This window comes from Phalacrocorax carbo, chromosome 17, assembly GCF_963921805.1.
Source record: "Phalacrocorax carbo chromosome 17, bPhaCar2.1, whole genome shotgun sequence".
Classification (NCBI taxonomy): domain Eukaryota; kingdom Metazoa; phylum Chordata; class Aves; order Suliformes; family Phalacrocoracidae; genus Phalacrocorax; species Phalacrocorax carbo.
The window spans coordinates 10,403,760-10,424,192 of record NC_087529.1 but is presented as its reverse complement, the minus strand read 5'-3'; the positions used below and the strand labels follow the sequence as shown (position 1 = coordinate 10,424,192).

At 49.4% G+C, this 20,433-nt stretch overlaps 1 protein-coding gene across 4 annotated transcripts in view; it reads right to left on the bottom strand.

The window, feature by feature from the left end:
• Positions 1-4,350: 4,350 nt before the first annotated feature.
• Positions 4,351-20,433, bottom strand: part of CLIP2 (CAP-Gly domain containing linker protein 2) — an 81,859-nt gene continuing 65,776 nt past the window's right edge. For all 4 annotated transcript variants that reach the window (XM_064468089.1, XM_064468091.1, XM_064468088.1 and 1 more), the window contains 8 exons: positions 19,255-20,199; positions 16,575-16,632; positions 14,696-14,779; positions 14,107-14,263; positions 13,437-13,596; positions 12,662-12,847; positions 9,216-9,278; positions 4,351-8,580 (listed from right to left, as the gene is read on the bottom strand). In XM_064468089.1, coding sequence (XP_064324159.1) covers positions 8,569-8,580; positions 9,216-9,278; positions 12,662-12,847; positions 13,437-13,596; positions 14,107-14,263; positions 14,696-14,779; positions 16,575-16,632; positions 19,255-20,199 — 1,665 coding nt within the window. In that variant the 3' untranslated portion in view covers positions 4,351-8,568. The remainder of the gene's footprint in view (positions 8,581-9,215; positions 9,279-12,661; positions 12,848-13,436; positions 13,597-14,106; positions 14,264-14,695; positions 14,780-16,574; positions 16,633-19,254; positions 20,200-20,433) is intronic.

Sequence of the window (20,433 nt, the reverse complement as noted above, 5' to 3'; positions counted from 1 at the left end):
CCCAAGCTCTCGCTGTGCCATGCTCCACAGCGCCCATTCGGGGCAGGGAGCAGGCAGAAACTCACGGCCCGACGGCAGCGGGGACATGGGGACCGTTTTGCTCCAAAACTGCTGTATCTTTCGTTGATCCCGCTGCTATTTTTAATACAGATGCCTTATTGAGATTCAAATGAATGTTTCAAATCCTCGCTCCTTTGCATAATTCTTTTTAATTAACACTTCAAAGGTTTGAACACAAGATCCGTGCTATTTCCCTAACGAAGTTGACTGAACCTCCTTTCCCCCAAAGCTTCCCCGCCACGTTTCCAAGGGCTAAAGCTGGGGACAGGCCTGTCCCCTGTGTGCCCCCTGCACAGGGGGATGATGGCGTTTGGGCTCGGGCTCTGCAGAAATGGGAGCTAAGGGAAGGGACGGAGGCAATGGCTGCAGCGCTGGGCAGGGGCTGCTGTGCCGTCACCCACCGCCCTCGGCCAGCTCGGCACGTGCCATGTGGCAACACAGCCTGAGCCTGGCACAGAATCGTGGTGTTTGAAGCGAATAGGGACAAGGCCACTGCTCTGCCAGCCCCTGCCCCAGCACCAGCTGCTGCTATAACACAGCCATGGCCCCCCAGGTCGAACAAAACCTCTCCAAAAAGGAGCACCCCATCTCCAGGGTGCATTTTGGTCATATTTTCAATCTTCTGGGCACCCAAAAGGCCTAGAGCTGCCTTTCTTCCTTTTGAAATTGTACGTTAAAAATAAAACCTGAAATTGTTGCACGATCCCATTCGCTAGTAAGAGCTGCAGCTTCTCCTCAGCTATCCCGAGAGCTGGGAAGGATGCAAAGCCCTGAGGCTATAACACAGACACAGGAGAGAAAGAGCAAACCCAGGTTCCCATCCCACCTTCCCTGTCTCTGTGCCCCCAGGCCCCCCTGTCTTGAGCGGGGGCAGCCTCACTTGCAGGATCCGTTCTCTGAAGAACAGCATGGTACAACATATGAGGAAATGAGCTTCAGTTTTAATTCCTGCAAGTGCAGAAATGATTAGACACAACAAAATTGTATAATTAGGATTTAATAAGAGACTGTCCCAGACATGCAAAAGAAGTAGGTTAGACAGTGGCCTTTGTTCATCTACAAAAGACATTAATTTGCAAATACTCTTAATATTCATTTTTTGTTATTTAGACTGATATTTTGAAAGTCTCCGATAAAATGAGAAATCTGGACTAAGCATTCCAGTTGCATTTCCAAGCGCAGGAATCCAGCTTTGATGTTCCCCTCGATAACATCTTTTTAGAGCCTTGACTGCATCAAATTAAATTCTGATTACCCTGATAGTGCAATACAGCTTCCAAATGTATTCAGGTGACTTTTTGTTCTGGAAGGAAATTAGCTATTTTGACAAGGATGCTTGTTAGGCAGCACAGAGATGAGGAGGAAACACCCTTACCAGGGAAGCAGCAGTCCCAGCCCCGATGCTGGCACTGGGGCTGCGGTGCCCCTTTGAGCTGGGCTTGCTGGTGGTGGGGTTGCAGCAGGGAGGGGACATGGGCAGCCCCTGCAAAAGCAGAATTGCACTTTTGGTGGCCCACAGGTCCCCCAGCACCAAGCAGAGACCCGGTACATCCACCCCCGCCAGAGGGGACAGCGCAAAGGGACGTGCCCTTGGGTGGCAGGTGCTGGGGGAGCACGGACCACGGGTGGCCGCAGGATGTGCTGTTAGAGCAGGGCGGCCACATCCGTGCAGAGATGTCCTCTCTGCCTGTATCCCCACGCCTCACCCCTACCTCACCCCTGGCTTAAACCAATCCCTGAAGCACCCATCCAGCTGTGGGCAAGCGCACAGCATCCCAGGGGGCAGAGGTCCCCAACGTGGATGAGGAAGGGTGTCCCACTCATCACCTCTCCTGAGCCACCCACAGTGCCCAAGCAGAAGGTTGGGAACTCCATGCCATCCTCACCCCATCTGTTTTCATGCAGCAGTACCACTCCCTGGCCCAGGCTCCGCTCTTTGGCTGGATGTTAGGATGAAAATAAAGTGCAAATATTATTGTTGGCAGAGATTACCAGCTCCCCCACTGTGATTTAGGCATCTTTAAACTTCATGTTTTATTAATCCTCACCGTACGATTAGCAGCACCGGAATGTGATGTCTGCAAACAAAGGCATGTGCTACAGTGTTATCTCTATGAGATACCGGGGCTTGGGCACTCGATTGTAAATATGCACGTTAATGAATTATGTAGTGGAACTACATAAAAGGTGGAGCTGAAGTCACCTGTCCTGGGGAAGGACATGGTGCTCATGGCCTTTGCCTCCTGCCCCAGGCAGCCCAGGCCCTGCCTGGAGCCCAGGGAGGGGCTGGCTTGATGGAAAACTTGCTGTTTTCTGCCAGCTGTACCAGATAAGGGCTCCTGTTCCCAAAACCTGTCTTTTCCCAGGTACAACTCCCTCCAGGAGCGTCAGCTGTAAAAGGGGACTTGCTTGGTGACCGCGCAGCCAGCGTGGGGACAGTTTGAGAGCCACCGCCGGAGCAGCCCTCCCCCTTGCTGGCAGCCTCGGCAGCGAAGATGGGACCGATGGAGCAGAGGGTCGCAAATCCTGAAGCAGCTACTGGGGGCCAGGGCCGAGCCGTGCCGGTGGGATCACACACGGGAGCCACCGCGCAGCTCCCCACGCCAGAGCTGCGTGGCTGGGAGGGGAGCCCACCCCTAGCGCTGCCCGGCTGCAGCACCTGAGGACCTGCTGTGAGCGAGCAGCGGCAGCCTTTGAAAGCAAAGGGCAGGGAAAACGACGACTTCATCAGCTCCCTGCCCAGCATGGATGCTGGGCTGAGCCCCGATGGACCTTCCCGAGTCCAGAGATTTCTCCCAGGCAAAGTTCAAATAAATTATTCTCCTTCCAGCCGCTGGAGGACAGTGAAGCACACGGCAGCGGCAGATGCCATCAGCCCCTGCTCTAGAAATAAGCAACGCGGTGACCCAAGGACCTGCTGTTCTTGCCCAGCTCTTCCAGGAGATCCTGAGACCCTGCAATGCACAGGGAGCTGGTGAAGAAACAAAGTCTCAAGTTAATTGTTTGTGACAGCAACTCTTAACACACCTTGAAAAAATAAAATAGCAGGCTATCACGGACCACGCTGTGCAGACCATGTTACAGCTCTGTACTGGCCGCACGGCCAGTTTTCATGGTGTTACTGTCAGTCGCCTGTAATTTTCTTGGGGCCTTGCTCTGGAGTCAACCCATCACCTGCAAACCTCACCAGCTATTTGGAAAGAGTTTGAAACCGTCAGGTAATCTGGTAGTGGAGAATTTTAAGTCCAGGAAAAGAAGCAGCCAGGAAGCAAGGGGAAAAGCATTCCAGTTTTTTCCTATATATTAAAACAGCTGGCAATACTGGGAAACCCCTCCCTTTCTGTAAAGGACCTTCAGCCCACAGGTGCAGGAAAACACAGCAGGAGACGGCTGTGCCGTTGCTGTATGGGGTGCTGCGGAGCTGGGGCACAGGCCGTGGGCAGTCAAGGAAATTCCCACCTAAGAGATGCTGTACCATGAAAAAAGCAGCAAGCCCTAAATTCCCCCAGTCCTGCCCCGTGGGAGGCAGCGTAACCCCACGCTACTCAGAGCATCCACATGGCCATGTGGTGGGAACACGGGGGAAAAGGGGTGGGACGCTGGGCTGGGGAGCAGCGTGGCTTCCCCAGGACCTGCACCGACCCTGGCAGCAACCACAGCACCCTCGTGGGACCGATCCACAGCCCCTCCGTCTCCCCGTGCTCTAAAGGTCTGCAGGAAGTGAGCTGGAAGGGATGAGGGTGACCCAACTGCCATCTCTGCCCCTGCAAAACCAAGGTGGCTCTGCTCAAGTGGGTGGGTGCCAGATTGAGGTGAGGGGAGGTGGGTCTAGCACAGCACACTGACACCCCTTGCCTCGGGGTGTTGTGGATGCAGCGGGGAGGGACTGGAGGGAGAGGGAAAATTATCAATAATAGCACCAATAATTAAATAGCACCATCACCCCGTGGATCAGGAGATACCCGGCAGCAGCGGGCGAGGAGCCACCGGGGGCAGGAGCTGGTTGCCCTTGCCTCCAGCACAGGCGGCAGCAGCGCAACCGCCCCGTGCCAGCCCCCGGCGCATCTCATCCCTCGGGTCAGGGCTGCGGCCTCCTGGCTGTTTGCTACCCTGCTCTTGGCAGAGCCCACATGCTGATGGCTCCAGGTCACCGCTTGGGCTCAGGGCAAGAGGGACTTGCCAAAGCCCCACATTGGAGCTGCAACGGGAAAGCCCCCCCTTGCCCCCCAGCCTGGCTCATGCACTGCAAAACATCCTTAACACACCCCCAGCAGCCCGGGGGTGCCCGACTTCAGCCACAGATTTTATTGTTTAGTAACGAGCTCACCACACCAGCAAGCCAGGACAGGGGTGGATGGTACATGAATACAGATCTGTAGTAGTTACACAGACTGAGATTTGTACAGCTTTTGTACAGAGGAAGAAATAAAATGAATCAAATAACAAAATAGACATTAGCAGTCAAACTTTTTTTTGTCTTTTTTTTTTTTTATATCATACTAACAAAATCCAATAGCCAAAAAATGACTAAGCTACAAAATTGTAATACATACTGTACGGGTAAAAGGTTATCATCCATTTATACATCTAGTATCATCTTCATTCTGGTAACTTACATGAGGCCTATAGGAACTTAGTGTATTAATAACTCCCTACAAGATAGCGTTGAGCTGCGAAAGCTGCCGAACAACGGAGTACTGGAATTTTTGTTAAGACTTTTACCGTGTCATTTGCATTGTTTTGTTTTAACGAAACCCTCATGCATCTCTACTGCAAGCCAGAGGAACGGCTGGTGGCTGGGGGTAGGCAAGAGCTGTAAAGCCTCGGCTGGCAACTCGGCACCCATCGTTTGGTACGGCACCGGCGTGGTGCTGCCCCTCGCTCCAGCTCTCTGGCTGCTGTAGGAGGGATAAAGCTGAAATCACCAACCAAGACAGATTTGTTTTCCCTTTGGTCTAGAGGGTTAGAGAGGAAAAAAACCCACTAAATATGGAACAGTCTCCATTTCAAAGACACTTTTTGCTGGGTAACATCTCAGCCTTAGCAGAAAAGCATCACTAACTGTTGGGGTAACGCAGCTGGCTGTGAGGGATGGTCTCACAACCAGGGTGCTGGTCCTTCCCCTCGTGCTGAAGGCTTCGGCAGGATGCTGAGCATGTGCATGGCTACCTCCTGCTCCCCACCCTGCAGCAGTGCTCTGAGGCATGCTCCGGACCCAGCTCCGGGTGCGGACCCAGCACGGCACGTGCGAGGCAGGAGAGCGGCTAGGGAGAACCGAGCCCCCTGTACCGGCTCTCAGAGACCAAAACAAGAGCAAGGCTGATGCCAAAGAGTGAAGGCACAAACAGGAACCAGTCCCTGACCGACAACAGGAGATGGGTGCATCACTGCTCCAACGCCCTTGAAAATCTCCCCCAAAGAACCAAGCCAGTAAGACCAAATATTGTGAAGTACTTTATACACCACCACATAGGCAAAAATAGCAATTAAACTTACAAATAAATAGAGGGGCTGGGGAATCTCCGCCTTCTCCTTTCCAAGTTTGTCCCTAGTTTAGTCTCTTACAACCGCAGAGGGGCAGCCAGAGGCAGGTGCCCTTGGGAAGCCTACGCCAATTTTGGAGAGGGAAGACACAGCTGATGTCTGAACCCGCTCCTGGCCACCTCACAGGGTTGAGCTGAAACTCAGGTGACACGTGTGATACCATTCCCTGCTGACGCTGCAGTCAGTCCTGCCTGGGAGCAGCTCCCATGGACCCGCACCCCAAGGGTGGTGGGGACACAGGGGACCTGGCATCGCTCCGCTGCCTGTCCTGGTACAGCCCTGCGACACAAAGCCTGCACAGCCTCCACAGAAAGCCAAGAGGTGCCATCAGTTCCTGGCTGATCCTTAAGGACCAGCACAGCTATTAACAGCCAGAGACCATCAGCACTAACTTTAAACCTGCTCGGACCCATCTGCTGCTGTTCTGCATTCTCACCCAAGCTGACCAGGAAGAGCCACAGGTCTGAGCCTCTCACAGGGGATGGTCCTGGGAGGAGCCAGAGACTGCTCCAGCCTGAACCACTGCCACCCTGACAACTCTGGATCTGTTTAACAGAGCCAAATATGTGGCCCTCATAACCGCTCCTGGGGGATCCCGCCCTGTGCAGAGCCAGAGGTTCAGCAAGGGAGGTGGAAAATGCATGTGCCTTTCCTCTGTAGACGAAGGCAGCTGCTCACAAGTCACTAGAAGACCTTCTGGGGAAAAGAAGCTACAAACCAGAATGGACTGTCCCACCTGCAGGTGCCCAGGAGGCCCTGGGCTTAGAGACAGGCAGCACTGCAAGAAGCACCTGTGTTAGCTCCACTCAAGCCAGCAGGAGCTGCAGCAGTGTCTTCAGAGAGCATCCAGCCAACTGGAGCACTTTGGGAAAACACCAGCCCTAAATTCCTAGAACAGCAGCTCCCAGCAAGGTATTCACTGTTACAGGCTGTAACAATGAACACTCCCTGGAGGACTTTCCTAAATCGCTTAGGAGATGAATGCACCAGCCAGGGGGATTTTTGGAGACCACCCCTATGATCCCTTGGAAAACTCCCAGAGCTAGGCAGATACGTGGCAATCTTCCTGGTGATTACTAAGAGCTAATGAAACACTTCTACTAGGCAGGATAGGATCCCATTCGAATTATTTCCAGCCAATTAAATCCCAAGCTCTGCCTCCCCCTGCTGTGCACCAGGTTTAAGCTCTGTTTTCTGACTTGCTTTACTCCCCCGAAGCCACCTTCCTCTCTCATCATCCCTTTGAATGGAGGGAGATCACCAGTTCTGCATCAGGTGAGCAGAGTCCAGTATTGTATCATAGCCCAGATTCAGCAACCTCCTCCTCACGGCAGAATCGCGGCCATGAAGCCCAAGTCTTTCCCAGGTTGCTTCTGGCTGCCCATCCTTCAAGGAAGGAGGAGTCCAGCAACCCACTAAGAAAAAGTAACACAACTTTGTAGGAAATTAGGGCAAAAAGCAATGAAGCTGACATGCCGTGATGTTCATCTGCCTGTGGTCTGGCTCAGGTCTCGTCCTCTTTCACTGATGCCCCATCATAACACAAGAGTTTCTGACGACCAGAGCAGCCGGGCACTAACTAGGTAAGCCTGGTAAAAATATTGCTGTGACTCTTCCCTGTGGTATTGAGCAGTGAATCTGAACTGGAGTCTCTCATACTTTTAAGAGCGTATTGCCCCCTTCCTCCACCCTAATGTCCCTTGGGAGCTGTGGTGCAAAATTAAAGAGGAGAGTAAAGCCTTCTGACGAAGGAACAAGACCCTTGCCTGGCCTGCACTGCTGCATATGGACACAAGAGCTGTGTGGGCTCCAGTCTTGGATTCCTTCCGCTCCAAATGCTCGTACTCAGGTCATGCACAGAGGATTGCTGTACCCGTCAAATACAGACAGCCACTACTGGGTGAATGCTCACAGAGCACCGTAGCCTCCTCCATTCCCGGTAGTAGGGGATGGGCATCATACTGAAGAGCCAAGGACAGCACTGGAGAATGCCCAGGCAATCCCTGAGTAGCCATTAAACAGGCAAGGAGGGAACCATTTCCTCAAGGTATCTGTCCCACACTGACTGCAGCCACCATGGAGCTCTCAGGCTGGTGATACTGAGATCCAGCCACCTGTGGAGTCCTGTGCTCAAAGAGGAACCACCCTGGCTGTGGCCCAGGGCATCGGCAGGCCTGCTCAGCGATCTCTCTGCAGGAAGAAAGGCCAACCACACCTGAGCAAGGTGTGCCTGTCCCCAAACTCAGAGCCACCACAGCTCCTTCCCCAAACAGCAACGAGTGAGAAACAAAATAAATATCCCTTGGAAATCAGATTATTTCCCATGACATGCTATGATACAAGTACTAAGTGCAGCCTCCATGCTCTAGACCAGCAACATCATCTACAAGGCGAGGAGGGAAACATGTCCCCACACCCCATCTTCCTCAGCCTACGTGTGCCAGCGTGAACAGTCAGCCCAGCAGGTTCCACTCGCTTGTGCAGGTCTTCAAGACACTGGGGTGGGTGGAAGGGAAGGGACAGACCATGTGGGAAGCGCGCAGCCTCTGGGCACACGCTTTGTTGTTGAACACCACAGCAAATCCCTCTGCAGTTCCCGTGGGGTTACTGGGACTCGCTGACACTTCAGCCACCAGTCAGGGCAGCTGTCATCCAGACCGCATCAGCTGGTGGGAGAAGGACAGCTCAAGCAATACAAATTCCACAGTCGAAACCAATACAGGTAAGAAACCAAACCCAGAGAGATCTTTCTGCTCCCTCCTGGAACAATGTCTGTCTTGGAAAACTGGACTCTAGGATTGTCCTGATTACATCAGTTAGTATATTATAAACATTGTCCTGCTTTAAGGTGAAAATACTGTGTCTAGTCTTTTGGAGGTGCTAAAGCCAGATGGGGTATCGTTTTTCCTGACACTGCACAGGAGCTGATACTGGTGTGAAACGATCCTCTTCACCTCTTCTCTATCAGAGCTTCTCCTGGAAGGAAAGAGACCTTGTTAGGCAAAATGAGGGCAAGCACAGAGGTGTTTTTACAGAAGAGGAAACTGAGGCACGGAGCATGATGCCACCAGGCCTGACGTGTCCTGACCCGCTGCTCTGCCCAGTAAGTCACACTGCCTCTTCCTCAGGCTGACCATCCTGCCTGTGAGGAAATAACATCTGAGGCTGCAGGTCTTGCCCTACATCATGAAAGCCAGGGGACACCAGGACGGCATGCCCCACAGGCACCACCCATGTAAAGGGGATGGCAGAGATCCGAGACCGAGCGGGTTCTCACTGGGGCTGCCAGGAGGAGCCACACAGGCACTGACCCAGGAGACTGAGGTAAAACTCCCTTCCCACTGCTTCTGCCAGAGCAAGCACCCATTGCACCTCAGTGTGCATCTCACTAGCACCTTCCTGATGGCTTCAAGTGGTTTTAATGGTAAGGTGAGGTTCCCACCATGCTTGGCAACTGGAGTTGTGCAAAGCCCCTTGCTTTTGCTGTGGGAATAGCACAGTCAAGCTTTGCTGACAGAACTGCCTCTATCCAAGAGCTGTCCCCAGCACATCAGGCAAGAAATCACACGAAGCAGTCACCGTTTTTTAACAACGTTCTTCTTATAACTTACCTCTTGCTTGTGGGATTTATCCTGCTGGTGAATCCCGTTAGCAGACCCAGAATTTCCAACAGTCTGCAATGGAGAACGGACAGCACTTACTGAAGAGGGACACAGAGCCGAGTGGGTTTGCCCACAAGCACTGAGATCTGGCAAGACTGCCATCTCCTTCCTTAGCAGCTCACTCCACACAAGGAAAGGAGAATGCAAAAATCCCACCTCAATTTTGGCAAGAAGCTTCCTGCCCTCTGCACCCTGGCCCAATCCCCACATGCCAGATTGCATCCTTCCCATCTACAAAACATCCCCAGAGTTCCTCACAGACACAGACCCACTCTACTTCTGCCTCTTAAATCCTGATAAACAAACGCTCCACCAAGGGCAGCGTTGACTGCAAAACACGGCACAGTGAACATCCCAGCAGTGAAAAGGACGTTTGCTGTTCCCCATTTCCCGTCTCTGGGGACAAGTCTGGCAGCCAGGACAGGCTGTTCTCTCTTTATAAAGCACAAGAACTTTTAAACATTTATAATGTTCCTTTAAGCAGGGATGATACGGAGCCCTTCAGCTTCAAAATGACAGTACAACCAGCACAAACAAGAGCAGAAAGCTGCAGCCTGAAGTCACAGCATGCCAGATGTCAGTTGCTTGGGTCTGGGTAAGCAGATTCACAGTTGTTGGTGAATTGCTGATGGCAGCAAAACCAGACATTACAGGGAGACAAGACTGCAAGGTTTAAAACCCATCATTAGAGGAGTCCCAGCTACCCAGCTTCCATTCTTACCATGATGGTGAATAATCAACCCTACAGGACAGAGGTTTAGTTTGGGCAGGAAAAACAGGCAGGAATTCAAACAGCTCTGCTTTGAGAGCCGGAGCTGTTTGCCAGGCAGTGAACCCACCTGGGTGGGTGGCCAGAATAGTGCCGCTGTAGTGGCTTGACTTTGGGTCTGCACCCACGACTCACAGGTGATTCAGACCTTACACAAGGCAATATATCCTACCTGCAGCACACCCGATCTGCGCACTAAGCAGCTATCAGATACCAGGAATTAGGTTTGAAATTTGGTCTCAGTACACGGTCACGATAATGAACAAAGTGGTGCAATTCACTTTAAATGAAATAAAAAAGCTCCCAGAGCAGTCACTGCAAATTCTCCAAGAAAAGGCCCGAGTGCCAAATCCTTGTAATTTCCTGCAAAGCTGCGAGATCAGGGTCTCCCAAGACAAGGAGAAGGCAAAGATCCTCTTCCTCTCTTACAGGACAAATACTTTGCAGCTGTAGGCAGGGAAACAGCAAGGCAGCGATTACTCGAGGGTGAGATGAAGACGTGGTGCCATTATGCTTCCCCAGCTCCTGCACCTCCCCATCTAACAGCAAGGCCAGCCATGCACAGCAAGGACTGCAGAGCGTGGTGGCTGACTAAGCCTGCGAAGGGAGAGCAGCAGCAGCCGCCTCTGGTAATTAAGAGATTTCCTTCTCGAGCATGCTGCAAAGTGAAGGCTTTGCAGACAAAGGGAGAGCGATGCCAAGGCAGATCCCTGGGCAATAGCTGCTGCTGTCAGAGAGGAGATGGGAGGTCAGAAGGTAGCACAGAATGGGTTACAGTGGAAATGTAGAAGAACCATCAATTCCTTAACTATTGCACCAGGATCTCCCTAGGCCAGCAGCGTCCTCAGGCTCAGCATGAAAGCCCCTGGTTAACAACTCCCCTTCATAAGGGGAATGATGAACAGATATCATACTGAAACTAAGGAGCTTTGATCCAGGTTTCCTTGTAACTAGACACTTTAAAAATCTGACATCAATAGAAGTTTGAAGCCTAGCTCCCCACAGTAATCCTCCGTCTGTCTCTCAGTACCGTGGTTTGTCGTTGAAGGCATAATACTATCTTGTCATATCTCTAAGATTTCTTAAGCATGAAAGTACCAGAGTAATACCAGGGATAGATTAGCTGACCTCCTAAGGTCTGTTCCAACTCACTTTATGTAAGATTCGTTATTTTCTCCAGTTGGGGAAGAAATAATTACCACCTGCATCACCTCTGGAGACAGGAATGTGAAAAGGAAGGTTCCCTTTTCTCAAGGGACTTAGCATTAAAGCAAACAGAAAATAACTTTCCCCACCCCTCCCATAGCTTCCAACATATGAGGTTGTCATGATGCATCTTCATTTGACACATAGCAATTACAGCAGAAGCTAAAGTCACTCTGGAGGTACTGACAGGATTATAGTATGTCTTGGACTGCCACAAACTTGTCATCATGACTACAGCTGTCCTGTCTGGTGCTGGCAGACGGTTGCTGCCGCTGCACTGTGGGATATAAAGAGACTTGTCTGCAACACACAGATGCTCAGCTGAGCTGGCAGAGCTTTCAGGGCTACAATTTTTACTGTGCACCCTCCTCCTGACTGCCTCCCTACAAGTAGCACTGCAATGCAAACAGCCATTTGGTCTATCTGCAAACTGTGCAGAAAGCTGTCACGGGGGGAGGAGAAGACTTCATACCCCCTGGATTACCTACCACAACCTATCTGCACCTGCATCAGGGAAAACATGCTCTCTGCCCATTTTCCATGTCTAGTGGCTTGTTCTGTACTATCCTAAAACATTTTTCTGCTAAGAATTCAAGTTAGCAAGTTCAAGAGCAGCGCTTGTGCATCTGAGCTCTGAAAGCCATGACCTGAATGCAGACACAAGAGAAAATACAGCTAGAAGAGTAAAAAAGGACATGAAAGACAAAGCTCGGCACTAGGGGCAGGTCACTTCACAGGAAGAATCAGTCAGGGCTTAGACACCATAGGTATGAGATGGAAAAAGTCAAATGCGGAGTCAAGTTATTTGCAGCCCTCAATTTCACAAAGAAGGATGCAAGACAAACAGGTGAAGCTGTTTTGCTTTTGTCACAAGAAACAAAGGGAGGCCAGAGGAAGTTGGGAAGAGAAGATAGCAACTGGAATGTGAACATTCATCGTCCGTCAGCAAACCCAGATCAGATAGACAGATGCCTCCAGGAACTAGTTAGTGAAATAGAAAACATTTTCCCAGTCACCTCCAAAGTTTGTTCTTATGGACTGCATGGAAATAACCCTCTCCAAGAACAGAGACGGCAGAAGTCTTCAACTCTCCCATTATAAAGTGCCTGTACTGCAAGGATATGCGGCCACACGTCACTGTACACAAAGAACAGTTACTCACACTGCAGCCTTCCCCAAAACACCACTTTTGGCAACCATTCTTGCAGAGCACAAAAGGATCCATAATTACTAGCAAGGCTTTTCTTAGTTTTAAGCCACGCCTGACAAAACAAAGTCTTGCCAGGCTGTTTCCAGCGGAGGGAAAGGGACCCAGCTGACTGCATCACCCCCACAGCACAGGGCAAGGTCCCAGGAGATTGCTTAAGAGAAATGACTGCTGAGGGCTGAGTGACGTGGGAAATTACTGCCAATGTTCTACCTGTGTTTTCTCGGAGGAGAGCCTCATGGCTTCCATGAGCTTCTCCATCTGGTGGCCCTGCTCCAGGGCATTGCGCAGCACGTCCTCTGTGCTGACGAGCCGGTGCTGCAGCCGGATCACTTCTGACTCTGACGAGGGGTCAATCAGGGAGTATCGCCGCTGATCTGTTACCGATCTTTCCTTGTCCTTATACAACAAAGAAAATAGAAGCATGTTCAATTAAACCAATAACTACAGAAACTAAGCAAAATAGAAATCCACAGTAACTCATAGAACCATGTTTTGATTTCAACAGTAGATGGGGTCAGAGCACAGCTCAAGGCAATTGTATCGAATCCAACCAGCAGCAGCTCCAATTTGTTCCCAGCAGAGTTCAAATAAATTATTCACGTTTCAACCACTGGAGGACACTGAAGTACACAGGAATTAGAGGACGTTGCTTATTCTTAGATCAGAGAATGTGTAAAAATGTGAAGTAGCTGACCAACCTTCAGTTTCTCCCACAAATTTTAGCCCTATTTAGCAATAGATCTAAAACCAGTGGGAACAGGAAAACACTGGAGAAGGACAGATGGACATTTTTGCTGCTTAATGAGGTGCTGCTAAGCCAGGCCACAGCTCACAGGCGCTGTCAAGGAAGTTCCCATCAAATGCTCAGTAGCACAAAAGAAAGCAGGAAGGCTTGGAGTAAGGGTGAAGGGCTAGAACCCCACACAAGCCGCACAGAGCCCTTCAGCCCCCAAGTCAAGGCCAGGAAGGGGTTTGGTGCCCTTACCAGCACCACCAGTTTCTCTCGCAGCCCCTTGATGTCATCTTTGAGCTTCTGCTCCTTCAGCCGCCACTCAGCTTTGTGCACCTCCCGGCTCAGGTCTCGCTCTGGCCCAGGCGAATGCCGGTTCGCCTCCAGTAACAACACCCTCAGCTCGTTCAGGCTCCTGGAAGCAGCAGCACGAAAAAGGTGAAGACATTTTCCGAGCGTGCACACCACTGGAGTCCTGCCACGCTCCCTCCCACCTTTGTTACAGAGCCAAAGAAAGGCCAGCAAGCAAACCTGACCCAACTCCCACCCTTTTGGGGGCTTCAGACCTCCTGCCCTCCCCACCACACCAGCTGTAAAGATACTGGGACCTGCACAGGGCACTGTGTTTCAGAGCAGGGCAGCAGCCGGCTTAGCTGCTTTGTACACGAATTCATTCAGCATCTACATGGGTGCTGAGCTGCCTTGCAGCTCCTGGTGAGCAGTGGAAGGGCTTTGATAATTCATAGCCCCTAATTTTAACCAAATTCCTACATGAGCATCTCTAAAGAACAGGAGAGCTGAGGGCTGGACTTCAACGACTCAGCCTTTAGATTTCTTTTAGTGGTAAATTACAGCACCGTGAATGAACAGGAGCACACACACAGCCCCCTGTCTCCAGCTCCGTCCTTCAGACCTGCAGACTGACCTTTCTTTCTTGAGTAGCTCCTGGCTAATCATGACCAGTTGCCCTGAAGCATCGTGTGTTTTCTTGGTCAAGGCTTCCAGTTCACCTTCCAGCCTCTTCTTTTCTTTTAAGACCAAATCGGCCTTCTTTTCTGCCGTTTTGCATTTATTTTCCAAAGCTATGAGAAGCAGAGGATACAGGGGGAAGAAAGGTCACTTAGTCCTTTACTTACATTCCTGTTTTTTGCCTTTTCCAATTCCCACTCCTAACAGCACAGTCTAATCAGCTCTGGATCTAGCCCTGTTTAAGGGGAGATCTTGGAAGCAACACACCCAACTCCATTTATTTCTGCCTCTTTCAGCTTTTGACATTCAATGAGCCCAAAAACCCCTTCTCACAGGATACAAATAACTTCTGCAGTGTTTGTGTTCACCTCCTGAAATGAGACCAGAACTCCTGAACATTTCTTACCAATAATATCCACTAACAGACAGGCAGCGTCATGTTTTATACCTGCCCCTTTCAGCACCTGGGCCCTAGTTTAACACCAGTAGAGAGGACGAGCAGGGGAACACCTAGTTACCACCAGCACTGGATTAGGGAAACTTACCACTTACTTGGGCCCTTAGAGTTTCAGTCTGAGACACCAGTGATGACACTTCTTTGCCTCTTTTACTCAGCTTGTCTTGGAGGTCTGTGGGATAATGAAAAGAAAAGACAAAGATTAGAAGCTTGGAAAAATGCTCTGTGCAAATCAGGAACGTATTGAGTGTACGGCATGGGTTGGGGTGCGACAGGGCCATGGTGGCACTCTCCATCAGCAGAGAAGCAGCAGGAGACAGATAACGGGTGTTTCTCACTGCATCTCACCACTCCCCAGGTATTAGGAGGCAGGATACACAGCTGGGAAACCATATCAGACAGGTTTAAGAAAGCAACTGGGGGCAGGGGGGATAAAACCTTAATAAGAACCCCAGAAAGGCACTTTGAGCACATTTCTTTGTGTTACCTCTTACACTGGAAGGCAGAGACATTTTTAAAATACATGTTGTTGGGAACTGATGCACTTCCGCACTCGGAGTCATAGATTTGAAGTATGGTGCTTTTGTGGCTCAAGTCTGAGCTAGTTGGTTTTAGCACCTTCTATATATGGCTTATTCAGTGTGGAAACAACACGCACACGGACTGAGTGGCCATTTTAAGAGCAGTGGCTGCTGGACCTAGTTAGGTTCTGCCCTCACTAGGCAGGAATTACCTGTCAATCAGCATACAATTTGGTATTGCATATACATAATCCTGTACCTGCAAAGACAGTGCTGAGGCTGACTGACAGTGCCTAGCTAGCATTGAGGGCAGATGGAAATAGGACAAAACATCTCCGTCTGAATCCACAAACAGCTAGAGGGACACTCAAACTAAACAAAGTTTTATTAAGCGAAGTTTGATCCTGCAGAAGTCCCCAGTAACTTCTGCTTAGATTGCTACATCCTCAGCAAGGTTTTAACATGGGCTTTGCAGAGAATAGACTCCTTGGAGGTGAATAACTGAGAAAACGCTATGCTACCCTAAGCCAAATGCCATTTGAAAAGGGAATTGACAAGTTAGTTCTTTAGAGATCACCTTTGTGACCTACATTGATAACGTTTTCTGCTAAAAAAAACCCCAAAATACCAAAACAAACAAAAAAACCCAACCAACCAAACAAAACAACAACAAAAACACCCCACCCACCCAAACAAAACAACCCAACCCTAAGGAAGAATCAAGAAATATGAGTCTCTGGGGGACAAGCAAGGGATGATGTGATCTGGGAGCACCTTCCATGTCTTGGAACAGCCCGGAATCCTTCACAGACACCCAAAAACGTATGTCATGCACAGCAGTGTGGTAGGACATCGCTCCCAACAGAGACCATCTGGGCCATCCAGCTCTGATCTTGCCAGCCCTGCTGTTGCCCAGACTAGGGGTTACAGCTTACCCTCCTTTTGAGGGAGGCCAGGTGTAATTCAGTTTCAAAGCTACTTTATACAAATTGTCTGAGTGCATAAATTCTGCCTTTCATTAAAAGAATGGATTTGATTTATAGTAAGCTTAATAAAAAAGTAACCCCCATTATTTCAAGCCGGTCACATTAATATCTACCATTAGCAGTCCTCTCCAATGAACAAATTACATTTAATGGCTGGATTTTACCTGCTGTAAAGATCAATGATGGGATGGAAGCGTGCCCATTTCCCCAGATCTGTCTCTAACCTGCACCATCTGCATGGTGTGTAACACAAGTAAAACCATCCACCCCTGCATATGCTCAGCCACATTAGAGGGGGAAAAAAAAAGCCAAACAACAAATGGCACCCAGCAAAATCTGAGAGATGAAATGGCTTCCTAAGGCCCTTTCACACAGCCATCCCTACAAGGGCAGAAAGTTAGAGGAAGGGAAGGCAAGTGAGTTACAAGAACAGGGTGTTCCATGAAAAAAAATTTCATACCTTCCATAGTCTGCTTCATCTTTATCTTTTCTTCTGAAATATCGTTAGTTTCAATCATCTGAAATAAATGTATAATATGAGATGTAAAACAGAACTTTTCCCAAAGATTCAAAGCAAAGTTAACCACCACAAACCCCCATCCAAAGCAGAAGTGTATCTGGTACCCAAGTTACCATGTTTTACATCCTTACTGAGAGGGAAACAAAGGCTTTTGAGGGGTCACTTCTACAGCTGGGCACTGTGAAGGTGAACTGGTATCACCTGAGAGTGCCCCCACACAACAGGCAGCTGAGCACAACACTGAGATTCACCCAGGAGGGAAGAGACATCAGGCTTTCCCCATAAGCTCTGGTTCCAGCTTTCACACCCCAAGTTTGTGCAGGGCAATAGAAGAGCTGCTCTCCTTTGGCCCAGTCTCCTGTGGTTAACCATAGCAAATAGTCAGGTGCAAATACTCGTCAGCATTTAGCTTGGGACCTATCAGACAAGTTCCTCAAGTTCTGAAAAATTTAACTGTGCCCAAAGTTGTAAAAATACTAATAAAATCTTGATAGAATAATAATTATTAGAGAATGAATACATTAATAAAAATAATAAAAAGCAAATGCTGGCCCATACAAGGGATTCTGCCTTTTCCCCATCCTCTTTTGCCTATCCTGCAATGAAAAGCCAGACCAGGGAGCTCACGGCCAAGCTTTCTTGTGGCAGAGGCTACAACTCAGCCCTTCAAACCTCTTTGTGTCCAGCAGCCTTTGATGGGACGTCAGCACATGCCCCAGATCAAGCAGTTGCTCTGGCCATCACTGCTGAAAGCCCCGAGGTCAGTCCCCGAGAGCCCCAGTGAGGCTGCAGGATGTGTCTTGAGCAGACGCAGGAGCACACCCAAAGGGGGAATACGCAACCTGATGTACTTTTGGTACGGAAAAACTATTTAACTGCTCTTTGGAAGCACATTTGTGGTTCTCACTCGAAGGTCCAGGAAAGACGGTCACAAGACATATTTGTTCATTTAAAATATTTGGATAGTTAATACTACAGTCATATTAAATTAGCTAAGACATTTAGACATTTAAAAATAGAATTTGCTCTGTGATACTCAAAAGGCTTTCACCCATGCATTTCTTTCCACATTTTCCTGATTTTGATAAATAGTTAAAGTAATTATTTAAAGACTCCCTGATGCTAATCCAATATCAGTATCCCCCAGAGCCTTCTCATTTATTTAAAAGGCTCTGGAACAAGCCTCCAGCTTCTTTCACACTCATCCCTGCTTGAATATTGGCTATAATACGTGACCTGTTGCAATAACAACCCACTTTTCCCAGGGCCCTGGCTGTACTTGTTGTTCACAACCGTCTTTACTTGGTGAAACATGTTGAGCAACCCTTGAATCACCATCAATCCTGTAGATTCCGCCTTTGGCTTTTGCCTCTCCTGTCCAGTTCAGTGTGTCCTTTTGCAGGCACGAAGCTCTAACTTGGCCAACAGTAATTCATGGGCTTGACTTTGCTGCCTAGAGATGCAACCAATTTCAGTAGGGCTGTTCATGCTGGCAAATAAAATGTAGGTATTGTATTCACGTCTTTGGCACCTCAGTCTGGAATAGCGACTACACTGCCAGTGATAGATTTCAAATGAGTATTCTTAAAACATGCACATTTCACGTTTTATTGGCTTATTTTCATTTTCTGCATCCCCACAGGGGCAAGTTGTAAGTTGAGTTTTTCTCATTTCTCATGCAAAATCCAAACACAAACAGTGATCCAGCCTAGAGCCACAAGTAGCAATCTCCTCCCTTCACTCTCGTGCAAAGCCAGCCATGTGTCCCTGTGCCATGCCACAAAAGCAGGATAGCATCCTATAGCAGTCAAAAACATGAGGATGACTTAAAAAGACAAGGGCCACAGAAAATTGACCTCTTCATATTGTTCCTGCTCTTATTCTAGCCTTCCCTGGGAGGCTCAGGACCCTTATTCAACCAGGCATCTTATTTCCCCAGCCTGGTGCCATCCTGACCCTTGCCAGCAGCTCTTCCACTACAATCCTCAAAGTCAGCATTTCCCTGTGCCTCCTGTATCCGCTGTGAAGCCTCCCCACTGCCTCTGCCGCATCGCTGGCATGCACCTCCCGCCCAATCCCATCAGCTCAGCCCCCTAGCTGGGGCTCTCAAACCATGCCCCGTGTGCTGAGTGAGCTACATGCTCTATCTCAGCATGGGCAATGGCTCTTCTTCCACCCTGTCCTCCACCCACCCCTAACGGTCCTTGCTCAATCATACACTACGGCTGATGCAGCTCCTTGGAGGACAACCATATTGTAGAAATGATACTTTTTCAGCTAAAAGTGCTGCTTGCTCAGGATGAGAGCCCACCCCTGACAAACTACGATAGCCCTAGTCTGCTGCCACAGCCCTCACATGCCTTCAAGCCCAGATGTGGCCCACTTGCTTCTCTTGACTCTTATTTCTAAAAGTGCCGCTGTACTGGCTTTCAAGAGCGCAAAGACACCTTCATCATGGAGATGCAGTGCGGAAAAAGCACTATCAATGGAAGGTAAAAGCATCCAGATACTTTGAGGCACAGAAGCTTCAGAAAATTGCACAAGGCAGCAGTGGAGGGCTACTCCTAGGAAGGGTTACTAACAGTGATAACAAACAAGCAGAATGACCCAGGAGTCATACATTTGCATGCTGAGAAGGATGCAGGGCCTCCATGGACTGCAGCTTGTTCTCTAAGACAAGCACTTTTTCCTGCAATCTGTGGATCTCCTGTTTGCTCTGGGCTTCTGTTTTCTGCAGCGTCTCATAGTCCAACATCTTCTTCTCAGCCAAAGATATCTGCTCTTTTAAGAAAGCTATTGCTTGTGTCTGATCTTTATATTCACTGTGAAGTTTCTCCAGTTCATGCACCCTCAGCTCAGCATCTCGACACTTGTCCTTCACATCTTGGAGCTCAAGAAGGTGCTGATTGCTTTTGGTTTCCAGTTGCATTTTCCAGTTGCTGTTGCTTTTTTCTGCTTCATCCACAGCCTCCTGCAACTTCAGTTTGAGGCTCTCTTTTTCCTTTATATGAACAGCTGTCTCAATGTCATGCTTTGCTTTCAGGTTCTCCAACTCAAGCTGGTGCTCCATCTTTATACTCTCCACCACTGCCTTCAGTTCCACAATCTCCTTGTGCTGGGTGTCGGGGCCTGTGCTCAATGTGGCTTTGAGGTCCTCCAGAGACTTCTGGTGGTCAGAAGCTAACGTGTCCAACTTGGACTTCCAGTTGTCCATAAGCCCCATGTTCTCATTAGTGGCTTGCTGAACTTTATGCTTTAGGTCAACGATTTCCTGAGAATACTTCTCATTGACAGCTTTCAGCTTCTCCAGCTCCTGCTGGTACTTCTTTAATGTCTTCTCGTACTTCTCCTTTAGTTGGCTGCTCTCCTTCTGATGCTCCTTGTTGGCAGACAGCAATTGATCTCGTAGACGAAGAGCCTCTGACTGCAAGCCAAGGTTATGCTCAGGCGTCTCTGCTTGGTGAGAGCTCCTGAGGCACTGCCGAAGCTCATCCACCTCGCTGCGTCTGAGGCTCAGCTCCTCCTCCAGCTGCAGGATTCTGGACTTCTCCGCTACTGTGGTTAACTGCAACACAATAGAGAAGACAAAAATCAGTCCTCACCTCTCATCGCTGCATCCTTCCTTTTAGTAAGTGTGCTCCAGTGGAAGTAAATCCAAAGTACATTAGTCAAAGTTCAAATAAACAGGAAAAGAACACCCAGCACCCTCCGGTCTGAGTACAGTTTTGCACCAGGGTAACTACCACCAATAACTAACAGTTATGTCTATGTGCCAATTGCAATTTGTTTTTTTCTAATA